Genomic DNA, 23,137 nt, shown 5'->3' on the forward strand with positions numbered 1-23,137 from the left:
TGTTCTCCCGTCACCCCCCAGCAATACCATCATTTCTTATCTCAAAATTGGCTTTCCCCCATCTTCCCCTCCCCTCTGCTTCTCCAGCATCCGCTCCGGCCACTGCTGAGGAACAGCTGCTCTGAGGCACATCTCTCATCAGCTGCCTTATCTCCCTGATGAATAATGTTCCCCTTCCCCGCAGTGGCAGCCTGGCAGGAGGCCCATCCCAGTGTGGAGCAGGCTGCTGACAGCACTTGGAGCCCAGGCAGCTGTCACAGAGCAGGACCCCGTGTGGAGTGAGGGCTAACCCCTCTGCCCCACAGACGTGCCATCCCAAGGCCCCACAGCCACGGCAAGCCGGCACCTTACAAACTCAGCCATTCCAAGCACATCGGCACCCTTTGGGTGCAGTCATGCTTCTGGGTGCTGGGGAAGCAGGTCCATGCGTCCTGCTCCACAGGGGTGAGGACTGTTTATAGGAGATGTGATTTACACTTAATAGTACAAAACTCTATATTTCATGGTTCTGTGATCTGGAGAGCATGTTTAACCACTCCAGGTCTCAGTTTTTCCCACCTGCAAAATGGGCCAGTGTTATATAGATGCTATAGCTCTCTGCTCAGACCCCCTTTGCCAGCTAGTGTGCCCATCCCCAGCACTGTGAGTTCCTGGTAATGGCTATACCTCTGGCCATCTCCAGAGCCTCTGACGTATGGTAACAGCAGCCCTGAGACAACCGAAAGATTATTTTCCTCTCCCATCAGAGGAGCTGGTAACTGACTGATATTGGGGACTCAAAAGCCCAGGACTGTTTCCTCAAGATGGGACAACACATGGGACTATTTATGCTCCAGAAATCTCTATGGATAAAGCCAAGGCTAGACCTTACCCATGACTGCATCCGTCCTCAGCCCCTTCCCCTTCCTGTCCTCAACCCTTGATAATTTTCCTCAAGAGCGCACCCTCCCTCCATGAATCATGAGCTTTTGGATGCCTGTTTTCGGCACCACTTTTAGGGGACCCAGGACAAGTACCCACTTCACAAAGGCTTTATGTAAGGATTCGATAAGATAAAGCTTGAAAGGCCCCTCATAGGTGCCTGGCACTCAGCAAGTACCCAATAGTCAGTGATCGTGATCTTATAAACTACTGCTACATGACAGAATGTCACAGGGGAACTCGGACAGTTACGACAGAGAGGTGGGTGTTGAAAGCCTTGGTTCCAAGTCTGGAATTGGAAGCTGTTATGCCAGGAAGGACCCTTGGAGGTCACCTAGCCTAACTGTTCTTTTTCCAGTGAGGCAAATGAGGCCCAGAGAGGAGAAGCTGCAGTGTCAGAGACCCACAGCAAGTCAGGGGCAGAGCTGGGACTAGACTACGTCATGCTCCCCACCTCTCACTCCTCATGCTCTTTTGATATCTTGGGATCCTCTATCCCTGGTAGTTGTTGAAGTACTGCTGACTTGAGATGGGCCAGGACCCTGAGAAGGGAAGCCAGAGCACACTCCATTTCCATGTGCATCTCCTGAGCACCTACCAGTACTGGACACCTGCCAAGCACTCAGGGTAGTGATCTATCCAGATGTACATACCGCACCTGGTTGTTCAGAGAGCTTCATTGTTTTCAAAAAGTGTGTGTCTGTGTGTGTGTGTCTTGGTTAACATTTATCCCAGGGAGTAGATAATACCAGCCCATTCTACAGGGAAGGTTTTATTAAGAGTGAGATTTGAAAGACCAGTAAGAGCAGGTAGACAGACAAGAGCATTCCTGGACTCACTTTTTTCCATATTGAATACATAGAAATATTATTAATTCACACAGTGCTCTCTGAATTGTCTGCTGTCCTTTTCATTTTTCCCAGAGTTACAAATGTGAAGCAGATTGTGGCTTCTGGGGGACAACTGGAGTCCCATGTGGTTGGAGTGGAGGGGTGCATATTATCTGTGTGACCATGGATGGCCACGGTGGAACCAGACAAGTAGACCTTTTAAAACCATACCAGAAGCAAGATTCTGTGTGTCGTGCTAAAGCATTTGGGCTTCAATCTGCCCATGGTAGGCAGCCTCCATAATCCTTTGTCCACTCTCAGGTGTGTATTCTACAAAATGTCTCTGGGCAGCATAGAGAGGAGACTTGAGAGGTAGGGCAAGAACCCTGCCCCCAGATGGAGGTAACCTGGGGACAAGTGAAGAGTTAAGTAGGAGACCACAATTTGTGAGCTGTCAGGAGACCTTGTGTGAATAATTTCCACATGAGCAAGACACACTAGGGTGACAAGAATGAAGAACAGGGAGAAACTGTGAGGAAGTGGGGATTTGAGTTGGAATTTTTGAGGGGCAGTTTCCAAACATGGGGAGAGCATGGACAGAACACAGTATAAATGGTTGGAAGATGAGCATGGAGGGCAGCAGGGCCATGGACCTGGGCAGAAGTATGTCCTAGGAGCACAGAGGAGATAGCACTAAAGGGAGAACTAGGCCACATTGTGGGGAGCACTGAGCCCCAGGGAAGAAGTATGAACTCGTGCTTGTAGGCAGTGAGGCTACCAGAGGGTTTTGAACAGCAGAATCGAAGGATTAAAGGAGAATTTTAGGATTAGTGCAGGACTGGCATGCAGACAGGGGTGGGGGCAGGAGAGTGACCCCCCAAGTTGGAGACCATGCATTGCCTGCTGTCAGGCCACATCCCCCTTCCAGACAAGTTTGGTTTGCACACACAATGTGGACTCATATTTTTTAAAAGGGGAGATTTCACACAAAAGGCAGGTTTCTGCCTTCATTTGAAAATCAGAAGATTTCGTGAGACTGGACCAAGTATTTCCACGTGGCTACCATATGCTGGAGTTGGGTCACAACTGCCCCCTTTAGATGCAGCCTTGAGTTTCATTAGAGTTTTCCCCATAGCAGTCCTGCTTTATTTATTTTTGGTGCCAGTCTGCATGGTGATTTTTTAAAAATCTTTTGAATGAGCTATCAGCATTTAAGTAATAATTTCTTATAAATATCTGGATTTAGGCTTCTTTAAAAAGTCATTAGGGCCACCTGGGACCTGCTTCCTATGAGGCCACAGCGGCTAGAGCTTAGGCTGTTTTCCATTTCGCCGGGCCCCACTGCTCCTAGCTCTCCGCAAAAGCCTACATTACCTGCCGTCTGTCATAGAGGTTGTGCTCCCCTACAGGAAAACGAAATGTTTCTAGTGCTCAAGTTGTTATCAAAAGTGGGAAAATGAAAGAGTAAGGGATGTGCATGCATCTAAAAAAGGTTAGAGAGAGCATTGTGGAAATGAAGACTATTGACGTGTTTAATTTGGAAACAGTGGGTATTAGAAAACTATTGGAGACTCTGCTAGGAAAGACTGGCTCACTCCCCCAGCCTGACATTACCTGCTTGGGCCCTGTTGGCATTTAGTTTGGGAAGCCTTGCGGCAGAGGCAGGGAAGTCACTTCACACTGAACAGACTCAGCAGTCTGGATTTTGAGCTACAGGGAGGAGCAAGAGGTGGGACTTGTGACCCCAGGGTTAGGTGCTAAGGATGTGTTGAGATGTCCTGGGCATAAAGGCAATGGGAGGGAAAACCAGGGTGAAGGAGGGGAGTGGGAAGTGTTGGGGGGAAACTCTATAGACACTTCTGGAGGGAGGAGTCCTCCAGGTGGTGGCTCCTTATATGGGGGGGTCAAAGAGAAGAATCACAGATGACTTCAGAGCGACAGATCCTGGGTTCCTGGGAGCATGGTGGGCACTTTAACAGAAATCAGGAGATCCACGCTTGGGGAGGCTGAGGACTTGGGGTCCAGGCACAGTGAATCTGAGGTGATGAGGATGGTGCTGGTAGCACGGTGGTTATGCACATCAGCTTTGAAGCACTCAGGTCTCATGTGGACCTTATTCTTGTGCTTAATGTCTTGGTGCCTTAATTTCTTTTTAAAAATTATTTGTTTATTTATTTACTCACTTTTATTTATTTTTAGTTGAAGTATAGTTGACTCAGTATTATATTAGTTTTAGGTATACAACATAATGATTCAATATTTTTATGGATTATTGGTGCCTTCATTTCTTGAAAAATAAGGCTATTGATACTCTCCTTATAGCGTCATTGTGAGGATTAAAAATAACATAATTAAAAGGATTCCTAGCCCAGAGGAAGTGCTCTGTAAACCTGAGTCATTTCCACTATTACCTGTGAGGACAAGGTGGGTGAACCCACTGAATGGAGGTGATTTCATGGGGCAGGGAACCAACAGTGAGCCTGGGGGAAGAGCCATAGGAGGGGAGATGATGGCACAGTGAGGGTCCAGGAGGAAGCAGCTGGGAAACAAGGGTAGAGAGCGTCTTTGAGGAAGGGAGAACGGAGATTATGCCACAGCGGCCATGAGGATGAGTGGAAACCTAAGGTACAGCTCTCTCTCTGGGTGAATTTGCCCTCCAGAGGACTCTCAGCAATGTCTTGAGACATTTTTAGTTGTCACAGCTGGGCATGGGGGTGCTGTTGCATCTAGTGGTCAAGGATGTTCTTAATACCCTACAATGCACAGACCAGCCTCCCACAGCAAAAAATTATCCAGGTCCAGAGGTCAGTACTATAGAGAGTGTGAAATCCTTCTCTGGAGCTAGCAGCTTCCAGGTTTCACTCCGGGTTTCACCACCAACAACTGTGTAACCTTGGCAATTTCCTTAACCACTCTTTGCCTCAGTTTTCTCATCTGGAAAATGGAGATGAAAACAGCTGCTTCATAGGACTGTTGTCAGGCTTAAATGAATGAAGATATGTGGAGGGCTTAGAGCAGAAGCTCATCATGCCTTAGCTATTACTGGAAGTCAGGGAAGTTGAAGGCATAGCAGAGCCTATTTGATCTCAGGGTTCAGCATTTAGGGATGACCTCAGTGCGGTTTCCCTGGGTTAGGAAGGGGATTGGCAGCCAGATGCGGAGGTTATGGAGATGGGTACATGGGAGCTGGGGCTAGCAGGCAGAAACTGCCTGGTCCAATCTGTGTAGCAACAGAAGGAAGTGGAGGAATGGCTAGTTAATGGCTGCCAGGCCAAGTGGAGGGGACTTGTTTCACATTCACTTATTTATTTATGCCAACCAAAATTTTGGTTAATGCCCAAACCACATTATAACAAAAATGGAGATTTTCAAAGCAAAAGAAATCACCCGCAGCCTCAGTACCTTAACAGATTAGCAATGTTCCATCTTCCCTTCCAGGCCTATCGTTTTTACAGTGCTTTAGTCATAACGCAGATTCTCTTTTCTATTGTTTTATGTCATGTGAAATTGCTCCCTAAGCATTTTCCGTGATGTTACTTCATTGTCACATTTATCATTTTTCCAAAATGAAGATAACCTCATTGTTTTTTCCTAGTTGTAAAAATGCTTTGTGCTCTTTTTTTTTTTTTAAATGGAGATAGTACCAGAAAGTCTGAAGAAGAATGTAAAAAACCCCATTTCCCATCACACTCTTCAGAGATAGCCAGCTTAGCATTTTGGTGAACATCCTTCCAAACAAATCTCCATGCATTTATCTGTGTTGATTTGTTAGCTCTTTTACGTAAATATGCACATTGCTTAACTGTTGATTCATTTTCAACCTTGAAGCAAAGGTCTTCTTATTGTTGGGGTCAGGTTGTTTTGGGAAGTGAAGAGGGAGCCGTGGATAGATACACACAAGAACAAAGGAAGCCAGGAACCCGCTAGAAAGAGGAAATATTGGGGGTGTGCAGTGAATTTGTTTCCTGAGGCTGCTGTAACTGAGTACCAGAGGCTGGGCAACTCAAATAGCAGAAATTTATTCTCTCCTGGTTCTGGAGACTGGAAGTCTGAGATCAAGGTGTTAGCATGGCTGTGGTTCCTCTCAAGGATCTAGATGAGGATCCATCCTTGTCTCTACCTGGCTTCTCATGGTTGCCAGCGATCCTTGATGTTCCTTAGCATGCAGACACATCACTCCAGTCTTTGGCTCTTTCACCATATGGCAGTCTTTTCTTCCTCTCTGTGTCTGTGTCCAGATTTCCCTCTTCTTATAAAGGCCCCAGTCACTGGAGTAGGGCCCACTCTACTCCAGTATAACCGCACCTTAACTTGATTAAATCTGCAAAGACATATTTCCAAATAAGGTCACAGAGACTCGTAACAGGGCTCAGGACTTCAAAAAATCTTTTGTGGGGACACAATTAAATCCATAACGTCAGGGGGGAGGGTATAGCTCAGTGGGAGAGTGCATGCCTAGCATGCACGAGGTCCTGGGTTCAATCCCTAGTACCTCCATTAAAAAATAAAATCAGTAAATCGACAACATGTGGGATCCAAGGGGGTGACGGAGGAGGAGGATGGAGTGAGGGTGGAGCAGCGAGGACTCCTTCCCTGAAATGAAAGGGAAGGAACAGACTGGGATAAAGAGACTGAGATTCTGAGGCTGAGAAAGGAGATGAGGAAGCCTACTTCCTCCAGCAACAAGTGTCTGTGTTTTATTAACCCCCTGATAGTTTACAGAGAGAGCCCTGGGATTCATCAGAGAGCCTGGCTGTTTGTAAACCCTGCTGGGCCCCTTCCCCACCGTCATCATGCTGTGCAGCTGGCAGCTGCTGGGCGGGCCCCACAGGCCTCACTGCAGCATCCTGTTGTCCGTTCTCGCCAGATTCTTGGTTGGCTGCCACCTAATTTCTTTTCAGCCTGGACTAATTTCTTGCAGTCCACGGGCTGGCGGGAAGCATCGCTAATTCCCAAAGTCTTTCCATGTGGCCCATTCAAAGCCTTCCGCCTGCCAAGTGTGCACATCTCCTCTGATCTGTCCTTGCTGCAGGATCGTGGTCCTTAAGCCTTAAGGAGCATGGAGACCATTTCGATGCCTTGATTCCTCCCTCCCCTTTTCCTCAGGACACTTGTTTTTGCTGATTTGCTCAGTTCTCTTGGTCTCCTTTCCACAGATTTGGTACCTAAGGTTGAATTTTCAGAGGTGGAGGGGAATGGAGAAGGATTGTGAGAAGTATGGAGAAGTTAAGAGGACATCTGAAGTCTCTGCCAGTGGTCGCAGATGTTGGGAAGTCAGGAGCCTTCCCGGGCCTGGCTACGGTCAAGTTTGGGTATGATGGGTCAGCATGTGACCAAAATAAGCTTCATTGTCACCCTTAGTCAACCTGGCCCTTGGGGAACAGGGGACCATTACAAAATAGCAGTCAAATGGCTGAGAATAGTGAGGCTTCTGCTTATTAATCTAAGTCCTAGGCAAAGTCCAGTCAAAATCTATTCTAGTACCACAGGCTTCTGCATATTGAGAGAATTATTATGTTTCTCTGATGGTTAGACGTCACTCAGCCTTTGGCCCCTTGCCTCTTGATGCTGCCTGAAGCACCCAGTAATCTCCCAGCAATGCATCACCTGTCCCATCTCTACCATGCAATTACATGTTGTCCTTGATTTCCATTCCAGTGCCGACTGCCACTTCTGAGAAAGACCATGGATTAGAAACAAACAATATGGCTCATATTAAGTCTAAATAACAAGAAAACCCAGGTACAGCCTCCAGCCAGGATGTGCCAGTTTGTGTGGGATTGAAGGAGGCCTTCTTGCTCAGGCATGAAAGACTGGGCTTGGGACCAGTGGGTCTGTGGAGACAGAAGGGCAGGAAGGGGTTCATGAGAGTTGTTGGGAATTTTTACCCAGCTTCATTTCTTGCCATCACCTCATCAGACCTTATACTCCAGCAATGTAGCTAACTGCAGTCTTCCCACTTCCTTCCAGTATCTGTCAGAGCAATAGTGATGTCAAGCACCAGACACTATTCAACCTAGTGTAGGCTAAAGAGAAAACTTAATAGCTCACATAACTCAAGATAAAGATGGCTCTGGTATAAGGCTCAGCAGGATTCAGGGACTCAGTGATGCAGATAGGATTTTGTCTCCCTCCCTGTCTTCTTCCCAGGGATACCTCTATTCTAGGTGAGACCCCTCCATGGAGCAGGAAAAATTGATGTCTGTCAGCCCCGGGTGACATAACTGGGCCTAGCTGGCCACTCAGGAGGATTATAACAGGCCTTTTTTACATCAGCGACACAATCCTTAGACCAGTTATTGCCCAGGGAAATGTGGTTCTCTGATTGGAGAGGATTTTACATGGGGTCTGTTTCCCCAAAAAAAGTGGGTACTGGGCAGATAAAACAAAAACCAGCACAGTCCACTACAACTCCCTCTGAGAGGTTCTGTTCATTCAGTTGCAGGCACTGTTGTCTCTGCCTAGAAACCCTCAAAACCCTGCCCACAGGCTTTTCCTTCAAAACCCAATGTCCCTTCTGGCATACATTCTTCGACACCCTCCCCAGACAGAGTTGGGCTACCCTAGTGTCTCATACATACCTGTGATATTTCACTCACTCACTTATTCATTTGTTCTTTTAGCAAATCCTTATCCTTTAGTGTTGCACCTACTTCCTCTAGGACTGTGAGTTTTGTGAAAGCAGGGATTATGTCCCAATCATCTCAGGATCTTCAGCCTCTACAGGGGTGCTTGGTCGCCTGTCAGGGCCTGGTGGAGGCCACATCCTTGATGCTGGAGTGACATGGTGGACTTGGCTTTTCTCTGACCATATAGAGAACCTTGGGTGCTAGTTACGGAGGGAAGAACCACGTACTGAAGTCACTAATTGTTCTGTCTTCCATGCAAATACCTCACATCCTAGGCTGTCCGGAAGGATATTGTGTATTCTGTGCATCAACCAATGGCAGAATTTGAACCATGACAAATGCCTGGCTTGCCCTAATACATTACATATGGAAAGTGTTTATTGTTCACATCTTGTATCTGAGACTCTTCAGCAGTTATGGGGTCCAGCTTGAATTCCCTGGGGTTAAAACCTTCTTGGTGATGCTAATATACCTCCAGAAATACAGGACTCGTTGCCTTATAAGGCAGCCCTCTGGTTATTAGGGGCCACAAGTTATCTCCTAGCTACTTTGGCCATCAGCGCTAGGTTATCCAGGGCCACAAGGAAGGAGGTCACGCCTTTTTCTAGTGGCCATTCCGCTTTGTGTTTATTTGTTCTTTCATGTATACATGCTTCATTAACCCTATCGTTCATTTGAAAACATCAATGAGGCCAATTTTGTCCAAGATGGGCAGATCGCCTTTCTCACTGAACTGACATCTTTAGAGAGGAGAGACAGACAATAAACAACTGAACAGATAAATAGGAGAAATACAGTTGTCACAAGAGCCACGAAGAAAGGAAAATAAGGCAATATGAGAGTTGGGGCAAATTTCAGTAGAGTGAACAGGACAGGTATCTTTCAGGAAATGAATTTGAGCCAACAAGTAAGTGATAAGAATGAGGCATAATGCACAATTTGGGAGAAGAGTGTCTAAAAAGAGAGTTAGAGGGAGGGGCAGTTGTCAGTGTGGCTCAGGTGGAGGTGAGAGAGGGGAGAAATTAGAAATGAGGATGGAGAGGTGGGCAGGGGCCTTGTAGCCATGGAGAGGAGGTGAGAATCTGTCATTAGAAAGAGGGAAGCCTTCAGAGGGTTTTAAGCAGGGACATGATGTATAGTTTTCAAAGAGCACTTGTGAATTTGGAAGCTTGAGATTCCCAAATCCTTGAGTACAAATAGGGAGTGACCACTACTTTATTTTTTTAAAACATTTTTTGTTGATTTATAATCATTTTACAATGTTGTGTCAAATTCCAGTGGAGAGCACAATTTTTCAGTTATACATGAACATATATATATTCATCGTCACATTTTTTTCTCTGTGAACTACCATAAGATCTTGTATATATTTCTCTGTGCTATACAGTATAATCTTGTTTATCTATTCTACATTTTGGAATCCCAGTCTATCCCTTCCCACCCCCCACCCCCTTGGCAACCACAAGTTTGCATTCTATGTCTATGAGTCTGTTTCTGTTTTGTATTTATGTCTTGTTTTGTTTTGTTTTTAGATTCCCATGAGCGATCTCATATGGTATTTTTCTTTCTCTTTCTGGCTTACTTCACTTAGAATGACATTCTCCAGGAGCATCCATGTTGCTGCAAATGGCATTATGTTGTCGGGTTTTATGGCTGAATAGTATTCCATTGTATAAATATACCACATCTTCTTTATCCAGTCATCTGTTGATGGACATACAGGCTGTTTCCATGTCTTGGCTATTGTAAATAGTGCTTCTATGAACATTGAAGTGACCACTACTTTATTTCAAAGAGTAAGAAAGATCTGATTTAGAGGTGAGTTCTAGATGCCCTGGAGAAAGAACACTATAATATGTGGGACTAGTGTCAGAGTATCACAAGACAGGCCATCAGATACTCCTCTTGGAAGGCGGTCTGGGAAGGACACCTTCTTTTTCTAGAGAGCCAGATTCCCCCACCCCTCAGGCTATGTGTCTCTCTTAGGAGTTCTTCACAAACAGTGAAAAACTATGAGGCTGGCCAACACAAGGCTTTTAATTATTTCCTCCTGGAGCAGAGTAGAGTTGCCCTAGTGAGGCACCAACTATGGTACCGTGTTGTCTGAGAGAGAAACTACAGTGCCAGGAAGAGGGGGCATCGCACTGTCAGAACTGAAGCCCCAGAGGACTCTCTGAGCATCACAGCAAAGAGAGAAATCAAAACAGAGAGACTCGAGGGGAATGGAAAAATGTTGGTATGTTTTGTTAAGATTCACAGCCATAAAAAAGGGCAAGCAACTAATAAGAACATGACCACACATGACAGATGAAAGGCTGCATCCTAACACAGTGCTCACGTCAGTGAGGAAACAGTGAGGCCGCCTTTTTTTTTTTTTAATGGGGAAAGATGTGAGCAGACTTTTACAGAGAAGAAAAAGCATATGGTTAATAAAAGTACTCAATCTCACTAAAATCAGAGAAATGCAAACTAAAATAGCAATGGGATGCAGGGTATTCTTTGGGAAAAGTGGCTTATCAAATTGAAAAACATTTTTAAAATCTGCTGTGCTGGTGAGGCTGTAGTGAGATGTAGTAACAGTGATGTGCATCTTTAAGAAGGGGTACTGTTTGAGCATCTTTAAAAAAAAGTTCATACCCTTTAACCTAGCAATCCCACTTCTTAGAATCTATCTTACAGTATGAAATAGTTTCAAGTGAAGAGGTTGATATGTGTGCAAAGATGTGCATGTGTGAAACATTGGAAATAGCCTACTTGATAATAGAAGGTGATTGGTTGGCTTAATATGTATGGTATATCCATTCAGTGCACTATTAGGTAGCCATTAGAAATGGTATTTTTGAAGATCTTTTGGTAGGGAAGATACACTATAATATGTGGAAAACAGAAAAATCATAATAGAAAGCATGAAATCATTTATCAATATGAATGCATATTAGATACATTAAAATAGATTATTGGATCACTATATATATAGGAATACATAGAAAAGTTTTAGGATTTTCTGAGTTGAGAATTCCAGGTAATATTGTTTACTTCTTTGTGTTTTCCAAGGGTTTTTTTTTTTTTTTTGCACAGTGAACATATGTTGTTTTATTTTATTATTATTTTTTTAAAATATGTTTTTATTCAAGTATAGTCAGTTTACAATGTTGTGTCAATTTCTGGTATATAGCACAATACTTCAGTCATATAGGAGCATATGTATTTTTGTTTTCATATTCTCTTTCACCTTAAGTTACCAGAAGATATTGAATATAGTTCCCTGTGCTATACAGTATAAACTTGTTGTTTCTTGGATTTTGTGAGAATCTTCCTGTATTTCAAAATGACACTCTGCCAGAGTTCAGTAGGTGTTCCGTGTGATTCAGCGGGTTTGTAGATGTGACTCTTGGTGTATTTGTGGGAGAGGGCGAGCTGTGAATCTCTCTACTCTGCCATCTTGGCTTCTCCTCCATATGCTATTTTAAAAATCAGATAAAAGTAGAAAATGGTTGTAAGTCAGTGCTCCCTCTTGTCATCAGGTCCCTATTAGAGATACACGTGCCCCCTTCTTTCCTCCCTTCCTTCTGTTGCTGTAAGACCCAGGAAAGTGGAGTGCAAAGGCAGGAGGAGAGCAGGGAAGTGGGTAGACCTCCTACCATGCCATGGTTTTGCTGGGTGACCTGGGCCACGTCACTGCCTGGCTACAGGGCTCCAGTTCCACATCTGTAAAATGCACTAGTGGTACTGATTCCTCCCTAAGAAGGCAATGAGGATGTAGGCATGGTATTTCCAAGCTTCTAACCCAACCCTAATCCTAACCACAGTGACATAATTGATTGCTTCCATGAGCACAATGCCACCCACACCCAGATGTCACCATCCACATGGCCACCCTCAGGGCCAGTTACAACTTAGCCGGGGAGTCCCTTGCCCTTTCCTTTGGGAACGAAAGGGTGATGTTTATGTACATCATTCATTCTTTCAACATGTCCTTGTTACGCTCCTGCTCCTGGGCTCCAGCCCCTGGGGGCACCATGAGGCCCAAGTTTAGAGTGATTTGAGAAGCAGCTACATTTGCAGTGCACTCTTTCCTCTGTCTTCACTGGGGACAAGTCCTTTCCCTTTGAGAGTTATTTTAATTTGAATTTGAACTATTTTAAAGAGATGTAGTTTCTTTGAAGCCAAATGTCTGACTCTGGATGGGCCAAATGGATCACACCATTTTGAGTGTAAACCACCTATCTACTATGAGTCTGATTTTCTTGTGGGTCTTAGAAGTGAGGAATCCAGAAACAGGTGGATCCTTGGCAGTGTGAATAAAACAGCCTGTGAATCTACCTGAAGCTGCGTGAGGGAGGGAAAAGTGTTTGGACTTGGAGCCAGATGACCTGAGTTCAAACATGGCTCTCCTGCTTCCCAGCTTTGTGACTTGGGGAAGTTCCCGACTTCTCTGACCTGAAGTGTCCCCCCCCATCTGTAAAATGGAGAAATAATCCCAACCTTACCCACATCTGCATGTGAACATTAATCAGGATCTTCTCTCCAGAGGGACCTAGCAGAGAGCCTGGTGTGTTCTCAGCCATCTCATTAGTCCTCTTGCTGCTTTCCAGAGGCTGCTACTTGAAAGGACAAGACACATTTTAAATACACAGAAGGAAACCACGCTACACTGTCGTTGAGAGCCAGGGCTGTGCGGCTACACAGATTGGCCCTGCCACCTACTTTCAGTGTGTCTTTTTGAGCAAGTGACCTGATCTTTCTGAGCCTCAGGGTGTGCATCTGTAAGATGGAGCTGATGGCTGCAATACCCACATCCTAAGGCCATTGTGAGGACTTAGTAACATGAGCATCCACTACAGTGCCTAGTAAAATCACAGTATATTCACTGAACTGTTTGATACATTTTTTTCTGATTCAGATGAAATATTTGTTCAATGTAGAAAATTTAGAAAGCAGCCTAAAAAATAAATGAAAAAGTGTGAGTTGTTTTCAGTCCTTTTACTTTGTAGTTGCTGTGTGTTTGCACCTGATCTTCCTCATCCACACTCTCCCACCCCATCCCCATTCTAAACTGAGGTGCTATCCTCAGCAGGCTATGGCTTGATGCCTTGATTTTTCCATCAATGTAACGTATGTAACACTGCTTTCGGCCCCTCTCTTGGCAGATCCTTCAAGCCGGACTTCATCCTTGTCCGCCAGCATGCCTACAGCATGGCCCTGGGTGAAGACTACCGCAGCCTGGTTATCGGTCTCCAGTACGGAGGGTTGCCCGCCATCAACTCCCTCTACTCCATCTACAACTTTTGCAGCAAGCCCTGGGTGGTAGGTGCCGGGCCAGGCTGACCCAGAAGGAAGGGGAGGCAGTGGCCGGCCTCCCAGCCCTCAAGTGGACACATTCCCCAGCATGGTGGCCCAGTAATGAAAGGAGTCTTTTTAAAGCAACTGAATAAACAACTTGGATCCCAAATCCCTTCTTATAATTATTACCCAACAGATATTATGATACAGTGTTATTATTATTATTATATTAATACTATTATTATTATAATAATATTAGTGGTAAGGGGGTACCCTATTGCTCTTACTAATATTTGAGCATATAGCTAGTTTTGTTAAAGTTGGCACTGTGTGTCGAGCACTTACTATGTACTACAAAACTGTGCTGCCTGGTGCTCACGCTATTGCTATCATGTGAAGTGAGCGTCATTACTCTACAGAGAAGGAAGATTGGCTTAAGAGCCGTTAAGGAACTCCCCAGGGTCAGGGAGCCAGGGAGGGGTGAAAATGGAACTTGAAGTCAACTCTCTCCAACCTGTAAGGCTTGATTCCCCACTCACTTTTATTCATTAGTTTCATATTCGTTCATTTGATTTGAGTTTACATCCAGATGTTACCTGAAGAAAGGTTTTTCTTAGCATATAACTCCTTCACTCCTCGACTACTCTCAAATGTCTTACCCTACTTTATTTTTTCCCCCAAATACTTATCTCCACATAGAATGATATATTTATCCATTCATCTGTATTATCCAGCTCCCCTACTTGAAGTAATCCATTCATGCAAAAATATTTATTGAGTACTTACTGTGTTCTAGGGATTGTTCTAAGTCCTAGGAACATGGCAGTGGGCAAATCAGACCAAAACCCTGAATCTTACATTCTAGTGAGCAAGGCCACATGCAGTATGTTAATAAACATGCCAGATACATAATATGACATATGAAAAGGGTCAAGGGGAAAACAAAGCAGAAAAGGGAAAGACAGATGTAGAGGTTGGGGTATGTAGAATATGATGTGTGAAGCTCTTAGCCATCTCATCTCTTCTTTTGTTGTCTCTCTGCATGGTTTTCTGGTGGTAGGGCAGTGGTTGAGAACATGGGCTCTGGAGCCAGACTGCCTAGGTCCAGGCTCCTCCATTTATAAGCTGTGCAGCCTTGAGCAACTTGCTTGACCTCTCTGAGTTTATTTTCCATATTTGTAAAAGGATGATAAAATAGGGCCTTCCTAGTAGGGTTATGAGTTAATACATATAAGGTGCCTAGAATGGTGGATGATATTAAGTTCACACTCAGTAAATGGTGACAACTGTTACTGTCCCTGTTGTTAGGAATGAGATCTCTGCAGAGTTGGCACTCAATATTTACTGAATGCATACATGCATTAGTTTAATAGATATGGATAGTCTTTAACCACTATTACCATGGCTCTGATCTCCTCATTCTGTCCTAACTGACCTTTTAGGCCTACAACATCTCAGATTCAAGTACCACTGTCCCAGGAAGGTCCTAGGTAGTATTAGCTCTCCCTACTTGTTTGTCCACATAGTCATGGTGATGGTAGCAGCTACCATTTATTAGCACTAACTATGCTGTGCTGAGCCCTTACCATGAATATTATATTTAATCCTCAAACCACCCTGATGAGTAGGTATTTCTAATTTCTCCATTGTACAGATGAGGAAACTGAGGCTTATGTAGCTGGTGGAAAGTCGTGGAGCTGGGCATCGCCAAAACTCATATTCTTGATCATGGAATTCCTCTCCTTCTCTGGACTTCAGTTTCCTTATCTGTAAAATGAGGTACCCTCCGTCATTTCCCATATTTCTGAGGTCCCTCAAACCCACTAAGCTGACACCATGTTGCAACACAGCTGCAGGCCAAGAGTTTCCAGACCAATCCTGGCCTGATGCAGGAAGTTCCCAAGTTACCTGTTCTCTCTGTGTGAGCTCTTAGTATTGAGTTAACCTCTAAGTCAATCTGGCAGAAGACTTATCTCATCTTCCAGCCATTGGGCATCCACGTTAGGGTGCACATTGCGGCTTATTCCTTCTTCCTGCACAGAATCTACCTTGCTCTTCCCTGCATATATCCACCAGCAGCTTCCTTTTGCCTTTGGGTGAATTCTCAGTTCTTTGTCCAGACTTTAAGGCTCCTGGTGGTCTGTGATGGATCACTCTCCAGCCTCCTCTCTCACTGTCCCTCATGTTGAGGGCCACTGCCACAGCAGCCACCGAGTGTCTCCAGTGCACAGTAGATTCACTGCACGCTTGGAGTACCCTTCTTCTTTCTCTTTTGTCATCTGCTTTAGGGTGTCATCCTCGCCACACTCTGCCCTCTTCCAAATCCCACATCCCCCTTGCATCCCTCTAGAAAGACATTATTATCTCAATCATCTGCCCACAGACTGTCTTTCTCCTAGGCCTGGTCCGCACGTTCAGCATGCTGCCCCAGTGTTAAAGCTCAGTGCTGGGCACAGAGCGAGCTCCCAGAGATGTTGAGTGGGGTGGGGAGGAGACTGTAAGTCTGAGGCCTGCCTTTTAGGAGCTTACCCCTTAGTCCTGGGGACAGTAGCTATCTCTGTGGCAAAAGAAGATAGTGCTGAAGTGGGGGAGCACAGTGTGGAAGGGATGCAGCTCATGCTGTTGGAAACAAGTGGGGTTGTAAAAGCAGAGAAAAGCTTACTACTAATACTATTCAATATTCGAGTATACCTACGGACCAGGCCCTGCTTTTAATACACTGTATATTTAATCCTTACAACAATCCTGTGAGGTTGGATCTCTTGTTTTCTCCATTTTCAAATGGGGAAACTGAAGCTCAGAAACCTGAAGTGACTTCCCAGGTCATTCAGCTAGTAAGTGGTAGAGGATTTGAACCCAGAATCTACACCATAAATTACTACACAATATGTGTCTCAAAAAAGAAGGGCATTGCAGGCAGGTGACATGGCATGAAGGTCAGCAGGTTGTGCTTGTGTGAAATGCTGAGAGTAGAGTAAGTGCTTATTAAATGTGGTTGAGCTGAACTTAGTAGGCCTGGCAGGAATGGAGGGGTTGGTGCAGGCAGATGGTGGAGAGGATGAATGTTCAGCAAAGGACTCTGGCCTCTATCCCATAGGCTTGGGACAACTACTGGATCTTAGCTCAGAACAGACAGATGCTTGAGGCCTGGGATCAAGGGGGAGGTTTCACCATACTGGGTAACATTGGTTGACCAATGTTCTCTTGTATTCTGTCCTAGTTCTCTCAGCTCATTAAGATCTTCCATTCTCTGGGTCCTGAGAAGTTCCCGCTTGTGGAGCAAACGTTTTTCCCCAACCATAAGCCAATGGTGAGTGCCTCTTTTTTTTTTTTTTAACTTTGCTTATTTTTGTGATATGGAGCAAACACTGATGTCCATGTTCTCTATCTGTTTGAATGGAGGAGGTGGGCTCAGGGGCTTTTCCCTGAGCACTTGGACTCTAAGGTAGAGCCATGACATCCTGTAGGAATACCTGGCTTTCCTAGGGAGAATCAGGTCTTCAGGTGAAATTTCAGGCAGTAAAGCAAATGGCAAAGATGGACAGCACTCCTCGGGCATGTTCAGAAGATCAGGAGACAACTTAAGCTGGCATGTTGGAACCAAAGGTTGTTAGTAAAGGTGAAAGATGTTTCAAAGGTAGGATGTTATTTCACTTGAGCCCTGAGAGGGACCTCAGGGCTCCAATTCTTATTTTAATAAAAGCAATAGTATTTTGTTTGCATTGATCATCGAAAGGAAGTTTCCTTGTGTGTACTCTTTGCATTCCAACTTTTGAACATACCCAAGGTTGTCTCTGGGAAGTGGTTGGAGCCTAGTTTGGCATATGTGGGATTGTCTCCCACTCGGAGTCTTTTTGGATGGGGTGGAGAGCTCTCCATCTTACAACCAGAAGGAGTTGTGTGAAAGAGTTCTGGGCAGCTGGAAATAGCTTGTGACATGCCTGCTTGCATGGTCAGTGGTCTTCTTAAATGGGTCAAAGGAATGTAGGGCCATGGCCCCATGCATGCCTTGCAAGGATTGTGAGTCTTGGGGAACAGGAAGGTTAACAGAGTATCCGATAATCCCAGCTGGGGGATGACAGCCTGTATGTGGACTCCCAAGCTCGGGCTGCTGAGCTGGACAATTCTGTTTGGAGACACTGATAGGTGTCTCCAGGTGGGGGATAGTCTAGTCAAGCAGAGGCATATCTGATTAATTAGCTTTCCCTTATATCTGATCTAGTGAGAGTCACTGAATCCAAGATATGCTGGTTGGAATAAGAAGGGCTTGTGGAACCCAGCATGTTCCAATGAAATGAGAACACAGTGGAGAAAATTCAGGGTTTATCATCAAACCAGGCTGAGTTTGAATGCTGGATCTGCCTACTTAGTAGGTCTTGGGTCTTGGTGGGCCTCAGCTTCCTCAGCTGAAAACCATGGATTATAGTGGAAATACCTCATTGGGTTGTTGAGATTTAATGTGCTCATATACATAGGGTGCTGTGCCTGGCATATGATAGGTGCTCAAAGTAGAGTATCTTTAAAATAGGAACAAAAGCTATGCTCTGGAACATTGTCAACAATGGGATAAAAGTTGAGTGAGGGGTCTGAAGCCAACCCAACCCACTGAGGGTGACAGGCCCAGCTGTAAGTTCTGGGGGGGGGTTCACTGCTCTAGTGAGTTCCTGGCATCCCCAACTAGGCCAAGCCATACTCGGATTTTCAGGCAGGCATTTGGCATCAAGGACTGCTGTTTTAGCCTCCCCCTCCTACTCCCACTGGGTTGAGATTCTTAGGAAGAAAACAGAGAAGGCCAAGTCAGGGCCCCAGTCTGGGAATACCTGTACCACTAATAGGTAATTAGATAGAGATCCAGATTCCACAGAACTCAGGAGAACCCTGGCCATAAAATCAGGGACCAAGGTCAGGTCTGGATTAGCAGCCAGGAGGAAAATCTAGGATGCCTCTCCTGGAAATGTTCCTGCCTGGTGAAAGTACTGGAGGGTCCACGCTGTAGAAGTGAGTGGAGGGAGGGGAGTTCTAGGCCAGGAACCTAGGCAGGCAGGACTGACTGGCTTTCAAGGCCCTCTGTGGTCTCTATAACCCCCAATGGCAGTCAGGACACAAGGAGGCAAGAGACTGCAGGTATGTGATAGAAATAAAACCACTTTACTGTTTAGAATAAAGGACAAACTATAAAAAGTGAACAATTTGCAACATTACAAGACAATATACATTCACGGAATATAAAATTCATAAATAACATGGAGGAAAACTGTAAACAGTGCTACAAAATTTAGCAACAAATACATTCCTTCCAGACAGGGTTTTCTCTGGTTGGTTTCTCTCCATCACTTCTGGGTCTCAGGACAGCAGACCGGCTAAGGAGGATGGTAGGGGCATGGGAGAATCTACAAAGCCCCTCCCCTTGGGGATGAGTCCTCCTCATGCCTCCCAAGAGTCAGTTTAGAAGTTGTTGATGTCTGCCTCCCCAACCCCCCCCCCATTTTGTTTTGCTTTTACTCTCAGATTTTTAAAGTGTTTTTACTTGTGTAAAACCATTTTAGTGATATTTTTACTTTAGCAGCCAGGAGCCAACACTTGGGTATCATTTTGGGGTAATCCATATTGTTGATCGGCAAGCACATGAAGGGCAGGGGCAGGGGAGGGTACTGTCTCCTGGGGATCACAGTGTCTCTGTGATAAAGCTCTGAGACTGAACTGTTCCAGTATGTCATTTGTTTCTTTAATTGCTCAAGAACCATAGTATGGAAAATGATGCTCATGAGCCATAGTTTGACCACCATGATGTAGGGTCTGGGGTTGGGTAAGGGTAAAGCACAGGAGTCTTCCAGTATCATCCTCCCAGCCAGATGGAACACTGGCCTGAGAGGTGAGAGCTTGGGTAGGGAGGCAGAAGAGATCGCCAGAGGAGGCCAAGCGGTCTTGGAATCATAGCTCTCATAGCCGTGGATTTTTAGGAGAAATCATGGCTTCCCAATGGGGTGGGCAAACGAACGAGGGGGAAAAAGGAATGGGAATGACCAGTAGACTGCCTAGGGCCAGTCGATATAGAGCTAGGATGTGAATATACTTGCTATTTCTTCTCTCCTCCTTCCTACTCCAGGAGTCACTAGGATGCCAATAGGGAGGAGGCTGGAGGAAATCTCAAGTGCTAGTTCCTTCTAGTTTACCCAATTTGCCAGTCTAGCTGCCTGCACAGCAGAAGTATTTACCCTCCATTCCATGTAGAATTTGATTCAGGAAAATGGCGGCATGTGGGTTTCATTTTTTTTTTCTCTTAAACACAATGTACACATATTACAACCTACACATGACATAAGATTTAGCAAAATAAAATGTTCACGATATGAATGAAATACGGAAGTGTCTTAGCTACATAAATGACTTTAAATTATACAGTAAGTGAACAGGTGAAATAAACAAAGCTATAGCTTATAGAAAGCTCAAAAACCGCCCTCTGACAACATTGCTTTGCAAAGGACCCTTCTTTGCCCAGGACCTGCTGTTCTCCTTGCCAGGACCTGGCAGATGGGACTGTGGTTCCACCAACTTTTCTGCAGGGAAACTTCCAGTGACACGTTCAGACCTCACTCCAAGTCCTTCCTTGTATGACTGGAGGTGACCCCACCAGGGACCAAGAACGGCCAAATGCCTCGTGGAGGTCACGCTGATGTCCAATAGTGGGAGGGCACCTGTGCAGGCTGGGTCAGGGGTTCCACCTTGCAGGACTTTGAAGTTGAAGTTGAAATAAAGAAACTCTTAAAACACTAAGTCTGGGGCTCACCCCTTAAAAACCACTGGCCTGCTGACCTCACCTCCTTCTGCTCACACTGCCCCATTGAAAGGACAAAGCTCCCCATTTCCTGCATGCCACATATCACACCCATGAAGGTGAAAAGTACTAGGTAATGGAATCGATCCCAAGGAAACTGGATGCCTACACTGCCTTCCTGCTCTGGGGTTCTGCCAAACACCTTGCCTGGGCATTTGTGTGTATGTTTGTGAGACATTACAATGTGTTGTCTGCTTCTTCTTTTTTTTTTTTTCTCCTGTTTCAATTGGCAGCTCTGTTTCCTAAAGTGAAATGGACTGAAGATACAAATACTAATAGAGGGTAAATACTCATAATCTGAAAAAAGAGACAGAGCAATCATGTTAAATATAACCACCCTGTCAGCCCCAATTCTGTAAAATATACGTTATCACCTACTCTTGGCATCTCACTTTCAACACTAAAATTTAAAATAACTTTATTTAATTGGAGAATTCATATTATAGTTTTATTTCAAAAAACAGCAAAAACCCTATAGCCGATTGCAGAGTCAGGCTTTCTCAGTAACCACCAATTTTAATTCCATGAGGTGAAGACCTCAGGAGGTGGCATTCACCCATCAGTGTGAACTGGAGGAAGAGGAGCAAGTTGTCCCCAAACCTAGGAAAAGTGGCTGTCGAACCAAGGCAGGACACTGCAGCTTTCTTTCCTGTGCCCAGGCCCCTGACCCACACTAATTCTCATCTCCCATCTGAGCCAAGCCAGTAAGGCAGTTAAATGAAGGCCCCCGAACATGAAGCAGGAGAAAAGGAGAGGGACAGAGGTCAGATGACCCCAATTAGAGGGATGCTGAGGGTGCTCAGAATTTCAAATTTTAATTAAAATGAAAAAAAAAGTCAACTTGGAATGTCATGATTTTCTTCAAACAAGCAACGACAACAAAATAGAAGAGATTAAACTATTGGCGTATTTAACAGCATTGAACAGAATTCTGTGTCCTGTAAAAAAATTAGCTTATGTCCCCGCGTGGGTATATGCAAATGTGTATGCAAACACATCCCCCTAAGTGAGCTAAACACTACTTTGGAAATAGTATTCTCTACCCAAATCTACTTGGCTATATCTGTGGATAGTGTACTTGTGTGTGTATTTCTCCAATTTACATAAAGGCAAGCTCCTGGCCAAATCTACAAAAGAGTTTTCCAGGAGGAAATCTTGTGGGAGGCAGGGAGAGGAAAGACATTCATCTCAGTCTTTCACCTGAGCTTTTGTACAAGGCAGGCAAATTGCCTCCTGACCTCAGGCAGATGTTTAAGTCTTCACCAACTAAGAAAGTTCTGTTATTCTGGCCTGGCTGTTTGCTCCAGACTCAGAAACTCCTGGTCAAACCAAGCATCGCTGCGCTGGGGGAATTGTGTGTGTGCTCCATCATCCAGACCCTCTTGCAGTTTCTTCCTTCCCTCCCTCACTCTCATGTGCAGACACAGACAGACATAGTCTGGTAGGGACATGCAGTAGCATCTCCTTGGTGTATAAGATCTTCTGCGTACCTTGAGTCTATCTGCTTGTTGCCCTTGACTGATTTGAAACAGTTGCTTTTTCAGCAGCTTCCTTGTCTGTGTCCTTTATGTGCTGGGGAAGGGGGAAGAGAAAGGCAATGGGAGGAGGGTCTGGGAGATGGTGAGGTGGGGAAGAAGAAAGAGGGGTAGATATTTCAATGCCCAAATGGGGTAGTTTTTTGATTTTTGTTTTCCTAAAAAAATATAGATTATATTATCACGAAGAAGAGGAGTATACATTCCTCATTCTTTCTGGTATGGCACCAAAAATTCCCGGGTAGAATGGGTGATGTCAAAACCAAAAAGAAGGGGAAGGGTGGGGCCAGGAGGATGATTCCAAATAAACTCCATATAACAGCATAGATTTTTCTTTAAGTGTTCGAAGTGCTAAATTTGCAAGAAAACAGGCACTAATTTCATTGTCATCATCTGGGAAGAGTTAGTGTCCGAGGGAAGCTCAGTGGGAAGGGAGGGAAGTGAGGTGGGGCAGGGTCTGGCACTCAGGGGTCTGTGGCATTGATGATGCTTTTGTCCGGGGGGGCCCATCCTCGGTACCAGCTGCAGTAGCCACTCTTCTGCCGGATGCAGGCATAGTGTTTGGACTGGTAGCCAGGATAGCCGAAATTGGAGAGCATATCGGTCCAGAGACACTCATTCTTGGAAGTCACAAAGCAAGGCAGGTAGTAGCAGGATTTAATCTGCAATTAGATAACAACCAAAGGTTGGTGGACTCTGCTGTGGTAGACCTAGGCCTGATGTTTGCCCAAGTCTCAGTTCAGAACCTGGGACCTGGGACCACTGCAGGTGGAGCCCAGCCACATCTCTCCCTTAGTGAAAATAATACAAATAACACTTGCCAGTACTTATTGAGCACTTACTGCATCAGACATTCTAAGTGCTTCTATGTTATTCTCTTTAATTCTCATGACAGATTTATCTCCCTTTTACAGATTAAAAAAATAGAACCTCAGAGAAGTTAAGTAACTTGTCCCAGGTCATACAGGCAAGTATGAGAGCTCCCAGCTGTTGTAGGGAATTGAGGAATTTGAAAGATAAAAGCATAAACTGTAGAGTCCAGATGGCCTAGGCTGGAAATCAGACTTAGTGAGCTGTGTGACTTAGGGATAGGTTCTTAAGCTC

General features: G+C 45.0%; 2 protein-coding genes across 2 annotated transcripts in view; one reads left to right on the forward strand and one right to left on the reverse strand.

Moving 5' to 3' along the window:
* SYN3 (synapsin III) overlaps positions 1–23,137 on the forward strand; it is a 444,384-nt gene that overhangs the window by 130,827 nt on the left and 290,420 nt on the right. Inside the window, 2 exon segments of the mRNA XM_032493378.1 lie at positions 13,531–13,687; positions 16,884–16,973. Of these exon segments, the coding sequence (XP_032349269.1) occupies positions 13,531–13,687; positions 16,884–16,973 (247 nt within the window).
* The window catches only part of TIMP3 (TIMP metallopeptidase inhibitor 3), a 56,250-nt gene continuing 51,903 nt past the window's right edge, over positions 18,791–23,137 (reverse strand). The window contains exon 5 of the mRNA XM_006189669.3: positions 18,791–22,695. Within this exon, the coding sequence (XP_006189731.1) occupies positions 22,498–22,695 (198 nt within the window). The 3' untranslated portion in view covers positions 18,791–22,497. The remainder of the gene's footprint in view (positions 22,696–23,137) is intronic.

This window comes from Camelus ferus, chromosome 12 (assembly GCF_009834535.1).
Source record: "Camelus ferus isolate YT-003-E chromosome 12, BCGSAC_Cfer_1.0, whole genome shotgun sequence".
Lineage (NCBI taxonomy): Eukaryota > Metazoa > Chordata > Mammalia > Artiodactyla > Camelidae > Camelus > Camelus ferus.